The sequence below is a fragment of the Esox lucius genome, chromosome 18 (assembly GCF_011004845.1).
Source record: "Esox lucius isolate fEsoLuc1 chromosome 18, fEsoLuc1.pri, whole genome shotgun sequence".
Classification (NCBI taxonomy): Eukaryota; Metazoa; Chordata; class Actinopteri; order Esociformes; family Esocidae; genus Esox; species Esox lucius.
In genome coordinates, this window is record NC_047586.1 from 12419523 (window position 1) to 12441139 (window position 21617).

The 21617-nt window shown below is 44.0% G+C and overlaps 1 protein-coding gene across 1 annotated transcript; it reads left to right on the forward strand.

Annotated features, from left to right (window-relative positions):
- The first annotated feature begins 577 nt into the window (after positions 1-577).
- On the forward strand, positions 578-21341 carry vash2 (vasohibin 2). The gene is made up of 7 exons (XM_010882607.5): positions 578-1563; positions 5505-5593; positions 6159-6215; positions 6639-6713; positions 10650-11031; positions 12674-12792; positions 19141-21341. Exons 1-7 carry the CDS (start codon positions 1243-1245, stop codon positions 19208-19210), a joined length of 1113 nt encoding a protein of 370 aa, XP_010880909.1. The 5' UTR covers positions 578-1242; the 3' UTR covers positions 19211-21341.
- Positions 21342-21617: the final 276 nt, after the last annotated feature.

Sequence of the window (21617 nt, forward strand, 5' to 3'; positions counted from 1 at the left end):
GTGTGAAAAACTACAATTCAAGTGTCATCTTTGTATATTATGGTCATTTTCTGAAATTACAATGCAAAACAACCAAAACCATGAGTGGCACCTTTAAAAGATTTACATCGCTTATTGAAGGAGTTCTGTTAAAGAATACCGGTGTAACTAGGACAATGGCCCGTCATGTCATCGGGCGAAAGCGAAAAGAGAGGGAATGCGGATTGGGAAGTAGGATAGTGTTTTTAATGAAAATCTATTATATTGACATGTTTTATATTGTATATCAATATATTATATTGACATCTATAATACCCGCTTTCTAATTACATCGCTGTTTTGAGACTCCAAGACGAATATAATCAACTTCCAGGCGGTGCAAAACACGCCTAAAACGGGCTTCCGGACCACCTAAAATAATTCCCTAATTGAAAAAACTATGAGAAAAAAAATCCCATTTGTTGCAAATTTCAGTTGTGGACGCCCTCAACTGCAGTCACCACCAATCAAAACAAGTGTCTAGTTCTTATTTGGTATGAAGGCCACTTTGGTCCGCCTCTCTTTGTTGCTACAGCCAATTAAATCATTCAGAACACTGCTGGCTGCCGGGTTACGATAAACTGTTCAACGTAGTGAAATAATGTCTCCAAATGATGAACCATGTGATGGAGCCTGAGGATTAAAATACCAAAGAGGAGTTTCAACACAAGGACTGAGCTTTCGATTATGCAGCATACTCGATATTGGGGAAATATGTAGACTACGAAGGTACGGAATGCATTTAGCAGAGGTCATCTCGAGTGGGAGTAACTCGCCCTCACAGGGTTCTTAGCACAGGATGAAGTTACTGACGAGCGAGCCAAACCGTTAACATTACTGTTTCACTACAGTATTGGCAACCAGCAGTAAAACCTAAAACGTCCAGTGTTCCAAAAATTATGGATTAATCGTTCGTACTCTATGCGGTTTTTTAGTCGGTTGTGGTTTGCGGTTTAATTTGTCGTTATAGGCTACCTTCAGTTTGTGCCTTTTTAATGGATTAAGATTAAAGGAGAGTGTGAAAGATTTTTTTTCCTGGATTCATTTTTATCTTGACATATGTCCATGTATTTTAATCTCGTTTATTTGAGTAATTTTAGTATCCGTTATCTGGACGTCCAGGAGTGGATATTGATACAGCAACATGTAGCAATCTTGGGTTGACAAAAGCAAGGGGAATCATCGCGGGCCACCATCTGCCAGTAACCCCACTTGAACTGAACAATGACGGGACCCAACGCCACTACTAGCGCTTGTTCATCTGCAGCTAAGATGGGGAGACAGAGATCAAAAAGTACCAGTGGCAGTACATACAGCAACTCGAAGCCGGGTGCTGAATCTGCCACACTTAGCACCCCCAACAACGCTGGTCGTTCATCGGGAGAGGAAGATGAAAAAGATGGGGGGGTGCTATTTTACGTGAACAGAACTGGTTTCCCTATTGAAGGTGTCACTTGGGAGAGGATGTGGACTCATGTGGCTAAAGTACACCCTGATGGACAAGACATTGTACGCAAGATAAGGAATGCTGCCTACCTTCCAAAAGTAAGTACAGTATTGTCTAAAAGACAGAACAAAATCGGTTTCACAATGCACTTTTACGAACATACTTTTAATTCCATCTATGAAAATCACCTTCAACAGCAGTTCTCACAGAATAAGAGCAAGATGAGTGGAAGATTTTGTTCTGAAAGTCTTTCTGAATTATCCTGTGTAGGAATGTAGGAATAAAGCATGCAGACTATTTCAGCCTGCCTCTGGCCTCCAACAAGACACTACATTGTCTGAGTAATATCATCAGAGGCCAGACATAACTGGGACTGTGTCACCAAGTATTTATCAGTGCTGAGACCCTCTCTCTGCCCCTGCGATTGGGAGAGGGCTAAGAAAGGAGACTCTGGAGCATCACAAATTGGTACTCTGGCAATTAGGGGGCATGTGATGGCAAAGAACAAGCTCATAGCACACTGTAGGCTAACTGAGCATATGACAATGCATACAGGAAACCTTGTATTTCGCTTGGTTTGTTTCTTTTTTTGACTATATACCAGTTACTGGAATGCAGACGCTACAGTATAGTGTTACCTAGCTTTGGTGACACTTTTAATTCAGGTTGATATCACTATCTTTTGCTGGGTAACCTATTGGCCCGTCCTGTGGGATTTCAGTCTTCCCTTCATACTCTTGTCCATCTCAGTTTTGGGCATGTAGTTTTGGGTACCAATGGTGTAACCATTAGGAATGATCCCCTATGAACAGCTGTTGATGGGTTGTTTTTTTAGTGAATAGGCGAGTGGTGTATCCCACACTGTTACACAATACCATACCTCTGTACACCAAAACTTAAGAAACACAAATGGCCTAAAAAATGAAACCGAGTCATGCCTGTCCCAGAAGTAAGAGTGATCTATATTAAATGATCACTAACTGTTTTTCAACTGAATGTTGGATGGTTCTTTACCCTGACAAAAGTATATGGGCCAAGAGAAACTGTGATGGATGGTTCTGTTTCCTTTACGCAGCCATTGCAAACATCAGCTCATTTTAGGCGCCTCTAGCTAAAAAATGAATGGAAGTAGTGGGGGCTTGTGAGCAGGTTTTACAAAAACTCCCCAAAACACCTGAAATCAATATATTCTGTTTGATTTTAGTGAGTTGTTGTACAGGGAGCGTTGAATGGAGCATTGTAATGTGAAGATACCGGTGAGAGACCTGTAAATTCTTAGGAATTAATTGTTATGGAAATGTTGTTCAATTGTCTGACTCAAATGTCATGTGGGTAAAAGGTTAGGAGATTTGACTCTCCTGGAAAAACAGTATTCCTCCGTTTACCTTTTTTGTGGTGTATTTTAGGTTCTATTTTCTTACTTTTTAACTATGCATTGGTAGATATGGGTTTGGAAGCGAGGCTTTTACTGTAAAATTTAGGTATGTTGTATTCAGCATACTTTAAGCCTGTGTGATGACAACAACTTGATTAGATTTCTAATTCATTTGATGTTGTGGTTCTTTGTCATGAGTAGTAACACCACTGGTTGAGCTCTGTGCCCTTACTTTGCCCTGATTATTGATGGAGTTGGTTCTGAGTGAACTAATCCACCATCTGGGATTTCAGCCTAGGATAATCTCTGTTGCCTAAATGTTCCATAAAGCTTTTTAAAACAGGATTTCAGCCAAACAATTTTTTTCCCCCTTTTCTAAGCATACCTCATATGCATCAACATTTTATTAGGCTGAATGGATATCCAAATGATGTGCTTCTATTAGGCCTATTTGTTTTTATATACAGTAATATTGAACAAGGTTCAAGCTAATGGTTCAGCTGTGAATAGTCAGAGATTCTGCTTACATGCGCATCACATAAACGGCAAGCTATCATTCTCTAAAGATAGTTTCCGACGAATGGTCTACTGTCTTCCTGAGAGAGACAAATGCTGAGGGTGTGTGTTGCTGCCCTCGTATCCTGTTTGTATCTCAAGTTTCACAGATGTCCCCTGTGGATGTAAATTCACATTAGAGCCACCACACAGGGGGGCAGGCCACCCTGCTTCACCCACGTGCGACCCCACTAAAGCTGGGGAACAGATGTAGTCCGGGACAGGGACAGCTGGACAGGCAGACCCATCATTGCATTGTCACTGTCAGCCTTTCTCAGTGTGGTCACCAGGTATCAAAACTATCCTACCACAGTAGCCCAGGCTGGTCCTGTACTCTAATCCTGTGGCCTGTGGTGTCTGTGGTGCACATGTACTGCTGAAGTTGGAGTGGGTTGGAGTTTGGCCACTTCTGTTTCAGCAAAACCTCTCTGCTTTGTCTTTCCCCAACTTCCTGTCAAATGCAGAACAATATCGCTGACAACATATATGTATATATTTCTGTCTGACTTGCTGTGCAGAAATCTACTTTTAAAAGCCTACGCCGCTGGCACAAGTTCTCAATTTCAGTCTGTAATTGTTCCCCTTTTTATAAGTGGTCTTTAACACCTCACAATGAGGAATTTGTGAGTCACACTTGTCTGTTCAGCTCCAGTTGTTTTCTGGGCTCTGTATGGCGCTTGCCATGTCTGAGTGAAATGGAGGCAGAGAAAGGGGAGCAGCGAATGGCACATTTTGGTGAATCGGGAGAACTTGATGAATCAAATTCATTTAAGACCTTTTTTGCATCAGCCGTTGTCACAAAGTGCTTTTATAGATACCCAGCATAAAACCCCAAAGAGTAAGCAAAAACATGAAATGGGCGCGCAGTGGCTTGGAAAAAAGTTGTTATTCCATTTCTAGTGTCTGGTGTGGTACCCTTTGAAAAGATGGCTGATTCACTGGTGCATCCTTCCAAAGTCAGCACTCATCCCTGTTCTCCCTGGCTGTGCTGTGGAAGGAGAAAGATGATGTATTCCTTCCCTGACCCAGCAGAATTCAGCTCTGTTCTGAGCTCTCGTTAGAGATATGGCTGGTGGGGGGATTGTTCGGGAGGATTATTGAGAAATGAAGCTCAGTCCCACTGACTGCTGAATCTTACTCTTATTTTTCGACTTTTCATGTCGTTTTTGCACAGCTTTGATGTTTTTCAAACGAGTGATGAGAGAGCTTAGCCCAATCTGTCGGAGGTAGAGGGCTGATCAAGGACAAACCAAGTCTTCTTTTTCTCTCATATCACCTGGAATTGTTTGCAATTCTCTCTCACTTGCTCTTTGTGACATAATCAAGTAGCTGTATTGTTCTGAGTCGGATTCTACAGGACCTGGATTGATTGGATGTCTGTGTGTATGTACCCCAAAATATTTCACCGTATTTTCCCATTCCTTGAACCCAAACACCTCATCCTAATCCAGCATTTCCCACAATAGGTGTCACCTGATTTTGAATAAGGACTTGCGATAGAAATAGGGGAGACAAAGCCCTTGTAAATAGAACTGGGGTTATGCAAGTTATGCTAGTTCTGAAATGCGGTTGTATTAAACAGACGGGTTTCTCTTACTTGTAAGCAGTTTAAGCTACCAAATAGGAGCCCATTTCTGGTTTCTCTTCTCTTCCCACCAATGCGTTTCTAACTTGTAAGCAGTTTAAGCTACCAAATAGAAGCCCATTTCTGGTAAGATTCTCAGGAACACATATGCTTCTTTCTTCTGGATTTTCCTAATGGGGACCACGAGGGACATTTACCTTGTTTTACTGTCCTTGGGGGAATTTTTGTTCCTCGCAGGTATAGCATGACACACACACACACACACACACACACACACACACACACACACACACACACACACACAGGGACATCTGTTTTCCTGGTTTTGACTGAGTCAGTGACCTTCCAGTAGAAAGCAAGCCAAAGGTTCAGTAAGCATGTGTCAGAGGAAGCATGGTGTTCTCTCCGGTTTAGTCACTGATGCAGCTGTTCTGAAGAGTTTCCATTAGACCTTCAATAGTGGCCCATCTTTCATTTTACACCACGAACATCAAACCTAACAGCCATTCTTTGTCGTCCTACAGCATCCTGTGCCGCCGGTGCCCAACTTCAAGCCCTCCATGTCTGTCCCTGACTGGCTGCTGGCCATCCAGAACTACATGAAGACACTGCAGTATCCTTTCCCTGTTGAGTTCCCAACCTGCCCCTGCCCCCCGCCAGCCCCCCCCCCCTACCCCCACCCCATCCTGTTAACAGAACACACCGAGGAGAGCCAAGCGGCAGCTGCTGTTAGCACAGTGTGCTCCTGTACCTTATTACAGAGGATCTCCCAGGCGGGTCTGTTACACATTCTGCCGTTTAATTCACTCCGGAGCTCTGAGGGGTTTGTACTGTGTGGATGCAGTGAGTTTGCTAGCCAACGACGTGTCAAGGCTTTCATCTGCTGTGATTGTAGCCAGGGGCGTGCAGAGGCACCTTTTATGGTCTTCACTCTGTTAACTTAGAGGTGACACACTCCGGTGTCCAAACATATGCCTTAGACATGCTGTCAGACTTGTCAAAAATATATCCATTTGTTCTGGAAAAAAGAATCCATCTGGTCTTTCTTAAGATCCACAAGCCAGTTGCCTACATTAAGTAAACCTTCCTGCAGACATGTCCCATCCCCTCCCGTTCCACCCATGTGTGTGTCATTGCACAAGCCTTTGAAGGCCCCTTAACGTTTTTGTTTTTTTTAGATACAATCACACAGGAACTCAGTTCTTTGAGATAAGGAAAACTAGACCTTTGTGTGGGTAAGTTGGGCCGAAACCATTCTGTTGAGGTCTTCTGTTGCTACTTTACGCTGTCAAAAGGAAGACGCCGCTGCTCTGCATGAAATCATTTCTTTGTAGAGGAATATAAACCGGTTCCGATGTTCAAAATGGCCATCTTCTGCTTCTGTCTGTATCCCTCACCCTGAGTACACATGCCTAGTGCTGTGCGAAAACAGCCTGGACACTTGATTTTGTTTATTTAAGTATAATATGTCAAAATATAAATCTTTAGAAGATGAGATCATCCTCAGTGTGCCTAGCTTGTAATTAGTAGTAATCAGGGTTTGTAATAATCATGTTTGGTGAGATAGCAAGCATGTCAATCTGTCATTGTATGTAGAACCATAGAGGACTTCGTATGAAACAATACTATTCACTACAATCATCTCTTTTCTCTTTCAGGTTGATGGAGACTGCGAGAGAAATGATCAGGGAATCTCTTCCAATCAAATGCCTTGAAGCTGTCATCCTTGGAATGTATCCTTTCATTTCTTCTGTAGAACTAGTCAGAGATGCACATTAGCCACTGAGGTTTGTGGCTGATGGGTTTCAGGTCAGTAGGTGCCAAATGAAACCCCTGAAATCAATGAGACATGTAGTCTAATGTTCCCCCTTAGGCCAAATATGGGTCTGAGATTTACCAGTTGCTAGGAAACAAGAGTCTGAAAGTTCAAAGCGTTACTTCCCTGCTCACATTTAGGCAGGCAGAGTAAACTTTCTCCAGCGTCTGACACATTGCCATTTAAAGCCTTTTGGCTGCAGGGGCTTTTCACAACCAGTTACTGTCAAGTCCATGCCTGATTTTTCTTAGTGGCACAAGGTCTCTACTCGGTCAGGGTTGTAACTTTGACATGGATTCTCCAGACTCCAAACTCAGTTTTGAAAGATGTGTTGTCTGTGGTGTCTGCTGACTTCACTGGCTTTTCACAGTATACGCTTTATCGTGGGCTTGAGTCTCATTCTGTCAGTTGGGACTAAACCTGTTATCCCTCGTTGACAAAGATACTTAGCTCAGCTATGCTTTGACTTGCAACAGATAGTCTTTGCTCTCCTAGATGAAAGAGCGGGCCAAGCTGTGTGTTGAGATACAGAACCAGCTATGTTCAGGTTTGCACCGACACTCATCATTAAGAGGGAGATAAAGAAATACAGTTGTACACCATGTAGTTCTGTTCTTTTAATGGTTAATGAGATTGAGAACACTATACACGTACATTTGTCTTGTGATATCATCTCTGTTGTCCCTCAAGACAACTACCACAATCTTGTCTTTGTGTTTCAACTGAAGCCTACAGTAGCACACTGCATTATAAATGCTGCATTATTATGTCACACAGGGCCAATTCCTCTACTACAGATGAGATTATGGGTACAGTAGTTAAAGATGATTTATTGCTGAGAGAAGTTTAGTAGAAAAAAGAGCGGTCATCTAACTCTGCTTCATATTCTCTTCAAACTTTCATCCACCACGAACCAGAGCCTGGATTGAGAACTCATTGAATCATGTGATTTAGTACATGGAAAAAGGAAATGTGCATAGTTCTCTTTAATTCAACTGTGAAGGCTTTCATTATTGTTACACATTTTATTCCTTTTTTTGTGTAGGTTATTACAAGGATTGACAAAGAATCAAAGATTTAGGTCAACTAAGTAGATATAATTTTATTCTGAAAAGTACTGGATCAGAGCAGTTCTTTGCTGTAGAATGTAGTTTATTGTGATTTAAAAAATGAAATGTTTTCCTCACCCCAGACAATCGTTTTTAACGTGCTAAGAGGGGCAACATGATAAGAGGGGCAACATATTATGTTACCATGGTAAAGCCCTGACCCTAGTATTGACCCCAAAGTGGTGCATCATGGATCATGTTTCCTCTGGGTAATCTGTCATGGTGACCAAACCGCTGTTGGTCCTTACTTTCCTAACATGAACTGACTGTCATATAACTGGAGATATGTTCTGAAAGGCTTATCAGGCAGTTAACAGGCGTGTAATTAATATTTGGAATTTGCCCATCTCAGGTGTCAAAACTGCAAAGGGAGTGGGGTGGTAGTGCCGCTAGATCAAGTAAACATAAGCCTTACACTTGGTTTCCATGGGAACAACAATCCTCCCCAGGTGACAGAAGGATTGCTTGCCTGGTGGCAAATAAGAAGTCTTGGAAGCATTCTGCTCGTCAGGGTGGATCACATGGCTTGTGTCATGAGGGTGGTCATTAGTCAATGGGCCATTCATTACCGTGAAGCAACATCTGTGTGAGTGATTGGGATTTTGTTTGTTTCCCGGACCGAAATTCACCAAGAAGTCCTGACATTTCAAAATGCTTTTTAATGTCTAGGCATAAGGTAAATGATTGGGGTCAGGGTTAAGACTTTTGGGAAACCAAATAAGGAAAATGTTTTTCCTGAAAAGTCCTGAGAACATGTCTATTCATGTGTGAGAACAGACACCGCTGTCACTAGGGAGCACAGAGGGGCTTTCTTTTTCGCTGTCACTCCAACTGCTGTCTCGATAAAAAATCACACCAACATTCTGCAACAGACGCCGCGCTGTGCTTGCTACTCTGTGAAAAAACAATGTGTCAGAACGGTCGCCCTTCTGAGGTAGATTCATTCTGCTCCGCTGTCTGGCTGCATCCGTCCAATTCAGGTTGTTTCTCATGCGAATACACAATGTGTCGTTAGGTGACTCAACATGTTCCCTCAACAACCATGCCCTCAACTCATCATAGTGCTATCTTTCCCCAGGTGATGTTAAAGTCTACCTGTCGGACTTTACTAAATCCCCCAGAGATCTCTTCTTCAAATGGGATATATACCCAGGGATAGCTCTGTGAATATGAGTCGGACTTGTGATACACAGCACACACGGACACTCCTTTGAGCCATTCATGTTGCGTTCATTGTCATTGCAGTAGGTGGAAGAGGATCTCCACAGCAGCTGTTAAACCGGTGCGGGAACTCTGTCGGCCGACCCCTGACTATTTCATGAGCGTAAACTGCTGTGCTGTGGTGGCCGGGTTGTTGAGATGATGGACAGGCATCCCTGGCCATTGAGGGGCGCCGTGTGGAGAGTTTCAGAGCATGGTTGCTGAAATAAGACGGCACCACGGACCAGTCCTGAAGTGGTCTTCCTCTCGGGCGAAGTGTTCCATCAGCTAGAGTAATGGCTGATATTACGGCAACGCTCTGCGGTGATCAGCCCGCCCACTGGCAGCGTCGTGCATCCATAACACCAACGGTTACATGGATGCATAGATTATCGATGCATATGAGTGATTGTGACATCCAAATCAGCGTGTGGGTCAGGCTCGAAGGTCTACAAGTCTTATGTAAAGATTTCCGACTACTACTACAGAGTACTTTGGCTCAGTCAGGTTGACTTGGCCAGTCTCTCGTTACTGGTCATTAGGTCACTGGCACACACACACAGTGGAATTTCCTGTTCCTGTGTATGTCACTAGTGCCTCAGGCCCTGGATGGTCCCAGATAACCCAGCTCCACTGCGCCTCCTTTCACCCCCTTCTCCTTCGGGCAGGACAGATTAGTCCAGTCTGCTGCATCATGTGCCACCCAGCCAGACTGCAGTGGATCCACAGGGCTGTTACGTAACGTGTCAGAGAGCCACCCTCAGAACGAGCATCGACCCCAGGGGGAGACCAGACTAGAGGCACCATAAGACGTTCAATGCCCCATTAGGATACAGGCGGCCACAGCCCTTTATTCTTAGTACTTTGAGTCAGGTTGCTTTTAAACCCGATTCAAAGTATTCACTTTTATATATAAGGTATTTTTACATAATTTTTGTGCGCTGATTTGGAATTAATTAATGTTGTATGTCTGGGGTAAAATGTACTACCGTTGGCGCTGTATTTGAGCTGTTCTAATGAATGTGCCTCCTCAACTCTGAGCCCTCTCATTGACTACTTCCATTAGCTGATTGATTTAGAGATATTTAGGGTGTGGGTTCAACGACAAGCCAGTCTCACTCAATCTGCTGCTCCATTATTTAAACAGCCAGGGCCAGTTGGCTGATGAGTTTATGGAAGTATAATATATTTCTGAGGGGTCTTATCACTGGCCTGATTAATCCCTTCACTCTACTGTTTGTAAAAGTCAAGTAATCACTCTAAAGGAGATAATTAGAGGGAGTATTACAAGTCGGAAAACGTTGAAGTTGTTTTTGATGATGCTATTGATGCTAACCGCTTTGACAGTGAGTCTTAAGCGCTGTCCTTTATTTGACTTGTGTGTGTTGGTAGAAGGGTTATTTAGTAAATAATAACCATTTAGCATGTTGTAAAGTAACCATTTAGTAGATTGCTTAGTAACCATGTAGTAGACCATGTTAAATTCCCTGAAAGAGGTGGCTGTTAACGATGCCTTTTGAGATCCTTGACTCCGGTCACCCCAGTTACCTGACCAATGGGCTGACGTCGGTGGAGCGTTTCCCCATCAGCTTCAAGACCCAGTTCTCAGGGAACCATTTCCACCACGTGGTGCTGGGCGTCTACTGCAACGGGCGCTACGGAACACTGGGCATGAGCCGCCGCCAAGACCTCATGGACAAGGCCCTGACCTTCCGCACGCTCAGCGAGTTGGTGTTGGAGTTCGAGGACTCCTACCGCCGCTACCAGCACACCCTGAAGAAGGTGAAGATCGGCCTGTACGTGCCCCACGACCCACACATATTCCAGCCCATCGAGTGGAAGTACCTAGTGCTCAACGCAGCACGTCTGGGGAGAGAGGACATGAGGAAGGAGCTGGAGAAGCACGGTCGAGACATGAGAATGAAGGTGAAGGCTTGTCCTACTTTCTCACACGGGCAGATATCAGAGGTGCTATGTGTCGAACTGGAGCACTTGACCTCTGACTGCCCTCCAAGCAGTTGCTTAGTTGATTAAAAACACGGTATATATCCCTGTAGATGATGCGATCGCCCCACAGCACTCTAAGGTTTAGGGAATATATCTCCAACTCTGTTAGAGGGATGAATTCACCACCATACATTAGCTTTCTAGCCCGCTGTCCTGGGGTTTACCCCTAAGGCAACGTTCAGGTCGTTAGTGATGTTTAGGCTTGGCGTCTGTCAGGGACAGTGTTTTGTCTCTGAACCCCACACAACAGTGGGGGGGGTGGGGGGTGTACTATGAACCGTCAGGGACAATTAGGGCCAGAGTTCCTCCCTGTAGTAGAGGGGAGAGGACGAGTGTCAGAGCGAGGAAGGACAGAGGAGCCGGCTGGTTGGACCTCCTCTCCCAGGCATTACTGAAGTGGGGTTGTGGATTGCAGGAGGATGGTGTGACTAACTGGAACAGTAAATGTAGGTCATGTGTGATTCTGGTCAGCTGTTCTTAGTGTGTCATGTGAATACTGTACCAAAAATGTGTCTGTGTATTTAGTAGTTCCATTTTGTTTAATCAACTGAGGGATGACACCTTTTTCTATGCGTATGCTACTCCTACCTAGCTTTCATTTGTTTTGAAAGCCTCCTCCACTACAGCACACACAGCCTTCGATCTTTCACCAGCTTCTTGGCTAACATCCTGCTCACACTGTCAGCTGCATGCGGTTTGTTTTGGAGCACGGGAAATGAGCTACTTCCTGTGTGTTTATTCCAGGAAATCATGCTCGCTCTCCAATCCCTTCTCCAAATGCCTGTCCGGAGTGAGCTCTCATAGGATTTCTGCCAGGACAGGGTGACCCTGAAACTGTCATTAATAAAGCTAATTGAACTGCGGATGTCCATAGTGTCCTTGACTCCTCCTCAGTGTGTGCGCGCTAGTTTCCCCCCTACATTTTCAGGATCCACATTCAACAGAATGCTCTGACAGTTTATGGAAAGATGATACATTGACCTTTTATGCAAGTCCTGACATTTTATTTAAAATGCTTTTGTATGGCTGTGGGTTTGGTGTTTGAGGATTTTTTTATGGAAAAGACAACTTTTTTTCATGAACACTTGTGCATGTCTGTCTGAACTCCTGCCTATGTGTGCCTGTGAACAAGAGGTTCTGGGTAATTGAGTTTACAGAAGCAGCTGACTTGTAGACTAGTACCCCATCCACCCTGTCAATGGGTTACCATGACATTTATGATGTGTCACCACCCCTCCTCATTATCTGCATTGACTCACTAATGGCTCCCTAAAAGTATATGGCTCTGACACCCAACTGTGCTATTAGTATTTATTCCACTGCTCTTTTCATTGAATTAAACATTTTAATTTGGATCCTGGAGCAAATGGGCTTGTTGAGTTAATGGTGATTGCAAACGTGTCTGTTAATTGGTTTTCTTTGCATTTCAACGCCACCTGTAGCCAGAAGCAGTAAACAAAAACAATCAACAGTTAAATCCTGGCGCAGTAATGAAACTGCAGCTGAACCTCTTAATGGCATCATTCAGACGTCTGAATGTTTCTGTACTCATTCCTCTCAGATCCTGAAGTCGTCGACTGCCCAGTCTCCCATCAAAGAGCGGAGCAGGGGAAAGTCTCTCTCACCCCGCCGCCGACAGATCAGCCCCCAAAGACGCCACGTCCACCGCAGAGACAAATCGTGAGTATCCCCTCACTGAGGTTAGAGCAATGGGGAGACCTGAGACGGACCTCTCCAGGTTGTTTCAGAACAGTGACTAACACTTTATGTTTATGTTAGTCACAACTTGAGTTTGGATTTCATCCATATAAACAGTTTTTCATGAAGAAAAAAAATAAAAAAGGTTTGGTAGGCATTGATTCTAATGAAGTGAATTTAATGCAGGTCATATTTTATATATGCGTTGAATAATTTATATAAATAACCCGTGGGTCGTCACGACTCTAGACCTCTCAATGACCTAGTTTCTTTGTGACTTGGCAAGGCGCAATAATGTCAAGAGAGATTAATATTCTGTGTGTCCTCTGTTTTTCATCTTCTTTTCATATCAACAAGGGCATAAAACCCTGATACTTTTGTGAAGTCCCTGAACTTTTTAAGGGAGTAGATGTTCTTCTCCTGTCAAGCCTTTCCTGTCATGCATCCTGGCTAAAGATACCAGGTCACGTTGAGTTCACACTGTGCGCCTCGTTCCCATCAGCCCCGGCTCCCAGTGAGCGGAAACTCTGAGAACTAGGCGGCGGCAGCATTATGGAGCTGACACTTGATTGGCTGAGCTGGGTGAACAGTGTGCGATGTCTATAGTATGTGGTCGGCGTGTCCACCACGGCCCGTGCCACAGCAACTCGGCGGTTGGGCCAGACTGACGGTAAGGCGGGCCGGCTGGCTTTCTGCTGACAGCAGCTCAATGCCCAAGTCAGTCCAGTCCTGTGGAGTGTCTCTTAGAAGGGAACTGTCCACTCCTATTATCAGGAGAACGCTGGGGGAGTTACAGGATGTAGGACCCTACCCTGAAAAGACAGGGTTGATGGGATATGTGGACTGTAAGCAGCATGTGTGGCTCTTCCCTCCTAACCACCGACACAGATCAGATCCGGTCTCATCCTCTATTGGTAAATATTCAGAATAGGGCTGTAGGGTAATCTGATCCTAGATGTGCGGTGAAGGGCAACTCCTACCTCAAGCCTTTGCTATCTGGCAATATGAGAGGCCACTTTCCCGTCATCCTCCTGGCCTGGTTTGGTCAGCTGGCAGAGGGCAGGACTGTAACAGGATCTGGGTGTAGCAGCTGCCCCATCACTCAGGGATGATAGGCACGGAGGGGAAGATCCATGCGGACTGGTAATCCCCCTCAGTACAGCCCAGAGACGGGCTCAGAGACCGGCTGCATACTGAGGTTTTATCAGAGCTCAGCAGGCCAAAGACTAATGATGGAACCCAAGCCGTGGTTGGAATTGGCACAGGATTTCTGTCACGCCGGGGTTATCGAGGGTGTGTGTTTTGTTATGGACACAGGGAGGACATGACCCTTTCTACGTTTGTGTGCATGAGTGAGCGCTTACAAACTGTTTTATTTCTTTGCATTTCCTCTTTTTTTATTATTATTTAATTAACTTTCCTCAAAATGTTTATCCATTCCCAGTTTTGTCCACATAGCTATTATGGCTCTGTCCAGCCGCAATAACAGCAGGTACAGTCAACGATTAAGATTAATTGTCCAATCCACATTTTTGCCAAGCAATTCAGCACTGCTCGTTCAACCAGGGATTTTTTTTTAGCTCTTACTTGCTGGAGGAGAGAGCTACTCACCCGCCAACAAACCCAATTGAGCTTACCGCCACCAAATCTACCTCAAGCAGTCATGAGAGCGCGACAAGGCTACCCCTTCCAACCTGGTTGGTATGCCACAGCGCAATCAACATTCAAACACCTGGCCGTGGTAATGGGCTGGACTGCGAGCCATTAGACCACCGCGCCACTCAGACCATGAAGTCCAGAATGTGAGCCGGGGCCTGGGCGTTTATCACCACTTAGTGGCTTGACAATAGCCTCCTACACCATAGTATTGGAGACTAATATTATCTATCCTGACAGACAAAAGGAGTAGGAGGAGATTCCTGAGAGAAGCAGGGACATTTAAAGAGGGGCTGAAGGCTAAGACCTACAGCATGTGTTTTAGCACCACCCACCTCTCAGGAGTTATTTTGCTCTTGTTCTCAAACCCTTTTTTAGACTACTAGAGAGAGTAAACAAGAATTAAATGTTCATTATTGCACATACAACATATTGATTAGACCCATTTGACCGTCCAGATGTCTTTTCAGAAGTTACACTGCTATTAGCTACACAAAGCCCAATAATAACTGTAGGCCACAATTTTCCTCAGCCCCCACTTCCTATCAGATGCAGAGGCTTGGAGGTGTCGTGTGTGAATCTCATCCAGCTCCTAGTAGAATGAGTACATCTCTTTGCCACACTCAGTCCATTGTTGAAACCAGTTTGACAAAGAAAATAGGTTTGTTTACTTACCAACCAATTGAAGCATTGGCATGACACGTTTACCTAAGTGTACCTGTTTTCTGTGGACACACCCGGTTGTTGTTTGTCCCTTTTAAGAAACTCACCTGGGTCTGCTACATTTAATGAGCACATTCAATCAGCAATGCCTTGGAATAACAAAATATACAACTATGCCAATGGCCAGAAAGGGTGGAATTGGTTCCCAGACGCATGTGAAACTGAAATGTCTTTAGTTTCCCTTCAGAAGTCTGGACACCTTGTCTTCTTTGTCAATGTGTAGCCTGTATTACACACTGCTTTTCACACTGCAATACTTGGTGGGGGCCCTTGAGAAAACAGTGTGCAAAACCTCGGAAGGAGATTTTCACAAGGACAAAATAATACACTTGAATATTCTTCAATACATTAAGGAAATATATCACAGTCTAAAATCCCTCTTAGACACTAGCCTCTGCCTGCTGGCTCCTGTGAGATGTTAATTATTGAGGAAGTGCCTCGTCCAACCCCTAATTTTCCTTCTGTGCTCTTAGAGAGACATTTCACTCCTCTAATACTAACACCAAATATTTACCTGAAACCCAGAGACAACTGACATAGTCTTGCAGAGTCCCTGGCATGTCATGTAAATGTTTGTTCAACCAGCACCTGAGGAAAATGTCATCAGTTTGTGTACAGTGTGGAGAACAGCTGTAACCGATCTCTCTAAGCCTGATAATGCTCTTACTCCATTCCCAGCCAGCCCATTGAGTGACTCAGATTTGGTTTAATGGCATGAAGGTGTACTGCTAAATGACAAAGACTGACCCAGTGCCATGTCAAGTTTGGTTTATTACAGAATGATAGACTAAGAGTAAGGTGCATCGCTAGCTTGGAAAATCTCTTCTGTTGTAGATGAACAGCTCAGTATATGTACCCATAGATGTGCTTGCACTAGTAGTTTCATTCAAAATGCAGTACACTTGAGAAATCCAACTAATGCTGTTGACCAAAGCTCTGTTTAGCAGCAGGGGTAGGAGGTCTGAAATAAATGTCAGTTTTCCGGGATAAGGACAAAGTAGTCATAAAGTGAATCCCCAGAAATATAGTATGAATATTGAATCTTCTAAATCGTATTGGTGTCTTGGACATTCCTCTCCGGTAGCGGAGACAAAGAAATCGAGACTGCAAAGTCTGTCGAAATAGATGCATGCCACAGGGCATCCTTCTACTCATAGGAGACCGTCACATCGCTACTAAATATACAATTGACCAAATGTTAATATACACTACATTTAGCACATGCTCACACAAGACTGAAAGGTCAACATTATGAATATTTTAAAGTGGCATGAACACCACCAGTCATGATTTCATTATCTGATTGCCAAACGCATCACTTCAAATGCTACGTCTGCCTGCGCCCGATCACCCTAAAGAGATGTCCTGCTTCTAAACAGGAAGAGCATACTGTATACTGACCTGAAACAGAACACAACAAGCTTGTTGCCAGACTCCAAACCAAAACATTGACTTCATTCGAAATTCATCTTTTTTAAGCAACGTTTTACGGTCACCAGAATCCTACTTGTTTTTCGGAGTGACCACATTTTAGTTGTTGGTTTGACCTGCTGGCTGCAGTTAATTATACAGCAAGATTAATATGTGCTTTTCCAGAAGTGTTGGTGGAGCTTTGTTCTGACCACCAGCTGTCCAAGAGACGGCATGCATGAAGAAGGCATTTAGAGAACTGATATAATTGTCTATTGTGCAACCATGATTCCAATCAAGCGATTGTGGAACCAAAACGTCCACAATCGGCTTCTGCTAAACTCTTGAACTTGAGAACAATTTGTTTGGGGCTACAGTGTGCAAATTACATTGCTTCTGTCACTCTGGCTTCAGACAAGCAGCAGTTGAACTATAAATGGTATAAACCATGACCGAATGCATTTAATAAAAATAAAAAAAGCATTTAAAACAAATACAAGTTATTAAATTACTATTATTTAGAAACATTTGACTTTGTTCTCTAGAGGGATGGATGGCCTGGCTGTTGTCTGTTCTCTAGAGGGATGGATGGCCTGGCTGTTGTCTGTTCTCTAGAGGGATGGTTGACCTGGCTGTTGAACGTTGACAGCTGCATCTATTCTTGTTCTGCTTGGAGCCACTGGCTTGTCAGAAGACATTCTCCACCTCAAAGCATAGAAGACAGCCTGCCATCCGACCAGGCCACAGCCCAGACACAGAGCCTCACACATCAGTCTGTTGACTCCCCTCTACACCACAGACATACTCCTCCATCTGTACCCTCCTGGGCACTCCTCTCAGTTCTCCCACGGCCCCTGGCTTTGTTAGTCTCCTCCACCGCCCAGCCTACTCCTTTCCATCCCTGACAGCCCGGTAACCACAGGCCCTCAGTCAGTGGTATGCTGTGGCCGCTGAGAGCCTAACCAGAAAGTCACTGGCATCGCCCAGCTACTTTCTGCTTGGCATGACTGAGCATAATTTCCCTCATCTAAACATCGGTCAAACCAGTTATTATTGTTAAACAAAGGTCTTTGTTATTTTGCGTAATCGGCTGGGTTCCCTCAGGGGGCTCAATCATCATATTTGGAAAACAGAAAGCCAACCCAAGGGGAGGGCCTCTCCCTGAGAACTCGCCGAAATCTATTGTAGTCGATGAGCGGGGGCCAGAGTGATGTCTGTATGTGCTGAGGAATCATGTTCATCCTGATGGCTGCGCTGAAGGATGGGCTGCTACGAAGTCTCAGTAGGAACTGTGTGTGGCTACGAGAGAGTGGAGGACTGAATGATCGACTGTCTAACTGAGACTTAGTGACTGACTGAGTGTGCTCGCTGGGTGTTAAAAGCCCGGGCTCTGAATGCCTGCCATCCCCTGGTGGACAGATTGTTATTGATTGGAGCAGTGGGGAGGCAAGTGTGTAGGAGTTCTAGATGAAGTAGACTGAGATACTCTCATATATTACTTAATCTGAGCCAACAAATCAAATATACATTCAGCAAGGACTTCAGGGACACACATTCCAGCACAAATCAGACCCTCTCTCACCCCTGTGCGTGTGCGCACGCGCACGCACACACACACACACACACACACTGCAGTGATGGACTGGTTTGATGTTGACATTACTTCTTGTTCTCACCTTTCTCTGGCTGAGGAAGCAGGGGAGACTTGGATCGATGGCAGAGTATACTGAGGAGGAAATGTGTGGGGGAGGGAATGTGATGACGGAGGAGCCCAGCCGAGCTGAATATTTTGGGTCTGAGAACCGAGGTTTCGTTGTATAGTGATTGTGCGCGCGTGTTTTTATTCTGGCTGTGACTTGTAGTGTTATTTTTGAGAGCTGTGGGGGCTGATCTGACTGGACACCACAGAGCAGCATTCTAAAGACTGAGACCACCCCACTGATCCGTTATACTTCAAACATCTCTACTCTGTCAATCTCTACTCTCATACGGTTATCTGTATTTTATTCTTTCTATCCTCCTGTCGCCCCTGTCAACTTCCTCCCTCTGTCCCCTTTTTATTTTCTACTCCCTCTCTAAAGTAGAATTCTTCACAATACACACAGCCGAAGGCCGAACAAGGCATTGTGTTGTTGACCGCTCGGTTCCTGTGTCAGAAGGCGCGCGGTGGCCATGTGTCTTTAATCTGTGAAACACTGACTGAATCTGAAAATATACAGAAAGAACACTTCCTGATCATATATCCTATATACTAAATACATTCTGTATATCAAATTTGCTACGCGCTGCAGTTGACTCAGGACAGATTCTTTCAACATTCATCTCTCTCCTCCACCTGCCTGCCTCTCCTCTCCTAACTGTGGTGAACATGCATGGGCCTGTTGCAGCACTGTTCCAACTGGCTGTTTTCTGCTGCAGTGGACTTAGGACAGCTATTGGGCTCTACTGACACTGGGGGCGGAGAGACTGGGTACTAGTTCTAGATGGCTACCGGTCTTTTATTGCACTCATTTATCATGCAAAATGTGTTCTGTTTCTCAGACCTGCATCGCTGGATCGAAAGCCTGCAGAACTCAGTACCTTGAACGACGGCTACCAGATCCGAATCTGACACCCCATGGAAGGACCTGGACCTCATCCTGCTGGTCTCCAATCTTTATATTGAACAGTTATTTGAATTGAAAAACCTGCAAAGAATGTTGTAGTTATCTGCTAAGCTGTAGCTCAGTAAGACGATTTGAAGGGAGAGCGGGAGGCTGCAGGAGGTGGTGGGAAGGCCTGAGGCCAAGGGAACAGAGGGGGCAAATATCAGAGCAGGCAAGCGGAGAGCCAAGCCGAGTCCTGCAGAGAGCCTCAGCCTGACACGAGCCCCTGCAATCTGACACTGGTTGTCCCCTGTCCGTTTCTCTCTCCCATACAGAACATACCAATTTATGTTTTAGAGTTGTTCTTGTAAAGCAATCAAAGCCTTTGACGACGCTTTGGTGCTCTGCCAGAACATTATCTTTAATTCCCAATAGAATTTGACTGTGTTTTTGAGTTGAATCAAATGTCAACTCTTTAACACCTCAGTAAACTAATACATAGAGAATGGGACGCTGCTCCTAAATAGAGGCCTTTCTGAATCCTATCACAGAATCTTCTAGTTAAGAAGGTAGACAGCAAACCGAACACCTCATGACCGATATTTCAGTCAAACCAAGGCTCTTTTGCCATATCCACTGCCAAGATGCAGTGTCGAGATTGTTTATAATGTTTTCTGATGTATTAAAAAATAATCTTCAGATATCTGTTGCCAACTGAACAGTAGAAAATGTTATAGCTTTTGGTTAAACAAGCTATGCACATCAATTAGATATGATAATCTTGTCTTCCTCAATCCAAATAGTTTTTAGATTGAAAAAATTGAATTCCAGTCCTGCTCATTTACACCAACTGAGAACACATACCAGTTCTAATGATCATTGTGATCAGTGGCTAGCCTGACAGAACAAACCAGGCCAACGAGCTTTGTACCAGCTGTATGAAACACCAGCTTTGAATGATTGAATCCTACACTTTTACACAACAAAGGTTTGATCTACATGGGCTGGATTTTAAACTTTCAGTGTTAAAAACTGAATTGATATCAGAAATGCATATTGGGAGGAATAACTACTTCAAAACTACAAATCTGGGAAATGAAAGATTACTAAGTTCTGTAGCTTAAATTGCCTTTTTGCGCATCATTGTTGACTGTTGAGCTAAGTTGTGTTGTGGATGAAATCACATGGTGATTCTTTGCTGTTTGAACAAATCTGTTAGTGAGTGCAGTGATTCATCTTTTGGTTTGTTTTTTGACATGGTGGAAACACCATGACAATGATACTTTGGACGAGATGTGATTTTGAAAAACCACTCTACATTGTAGCAGTATCGTTTTTTAAAAGGCATTTGTTCTGTTGAACGCCAAATAGGCTTGAAAGCCTCTGTATTATCCAAAAGGATACTGTGAACAAGATTAGTATCACTCATGACTCTAGATGAGTTTTTAAATCCAGTTTGTATATAGCAAAAAAGAGGCAAACTATCAGAATAAAGGCACAATATAAAAGAAACCTGAAACCAGCAGCCACCACCATGATGTACCACCACCATGATGTACCAACACCTACTGCAATGGTCAATAAGTTAAAAGGCAATGGTGTGTTGTTGGGACTAAGCATTAGTGACTATTTAGCTGTTTTCTAAGCATGGTGTGGAACTCCTACTTAACCTTTGTACTGTAACTCCACTTTTTAGATGACTGTTTTACCAGGATTAATGTGCATTTAATGAGAAGTGTTCCTGTGGCTTCTTCTCATGAATGGAAATGTAACTCTGATGTGTTGATGTCCTGTCTTAAAAATGCAACTGGAGCTATCAGTTGGGTAGTATTATTCTCATATCTTTCTGGGAAGGGCTGGGCTATTAGTCCTGTTTGCAGGAGAGAGTAAGTGTTGGTGGTATATCTAAAACAGTAGAAGAAATTGAATCATTTTCCTAAAATCCCTGATGTGATAGAACCACAATATTTATTCAAATGAGCCTTCAGAATCCGTCCCTGGTTTTTACAAGTATGATGACGACCGTGATTTTTATATTCCAACGACTGGGGGGAAATTAAAGGCCTCCAAACTTCTACTGTTACAATGAGCAGTTGACAATGGTTTTTATCAACTGTAGCATGTTGTAATAAAAAAAAAAAAGATTTATGTTTTTAATTCTGTCATTGCTGCCATTTCTTTACTCAACAGGTAGGAGAGAATGTGCTAACGGATAAATCATTCCTGGGTTTAACACAGCTAGACCAGGCAGATTTGACTTTGATTAACCTGGCCCTACCCACGTGACCACATAGAACTGGCAATAGCCAGACTAGTAAGCTATGGCTTTATTTGTTCTTTGGGAGAGTGCACTGCAGTATCTCTCTGTATAGTCAGGCACAGGATGACGTCTCATGCTAAGCTGCTTAGAGCAGCTGTATGACATTCACCCAT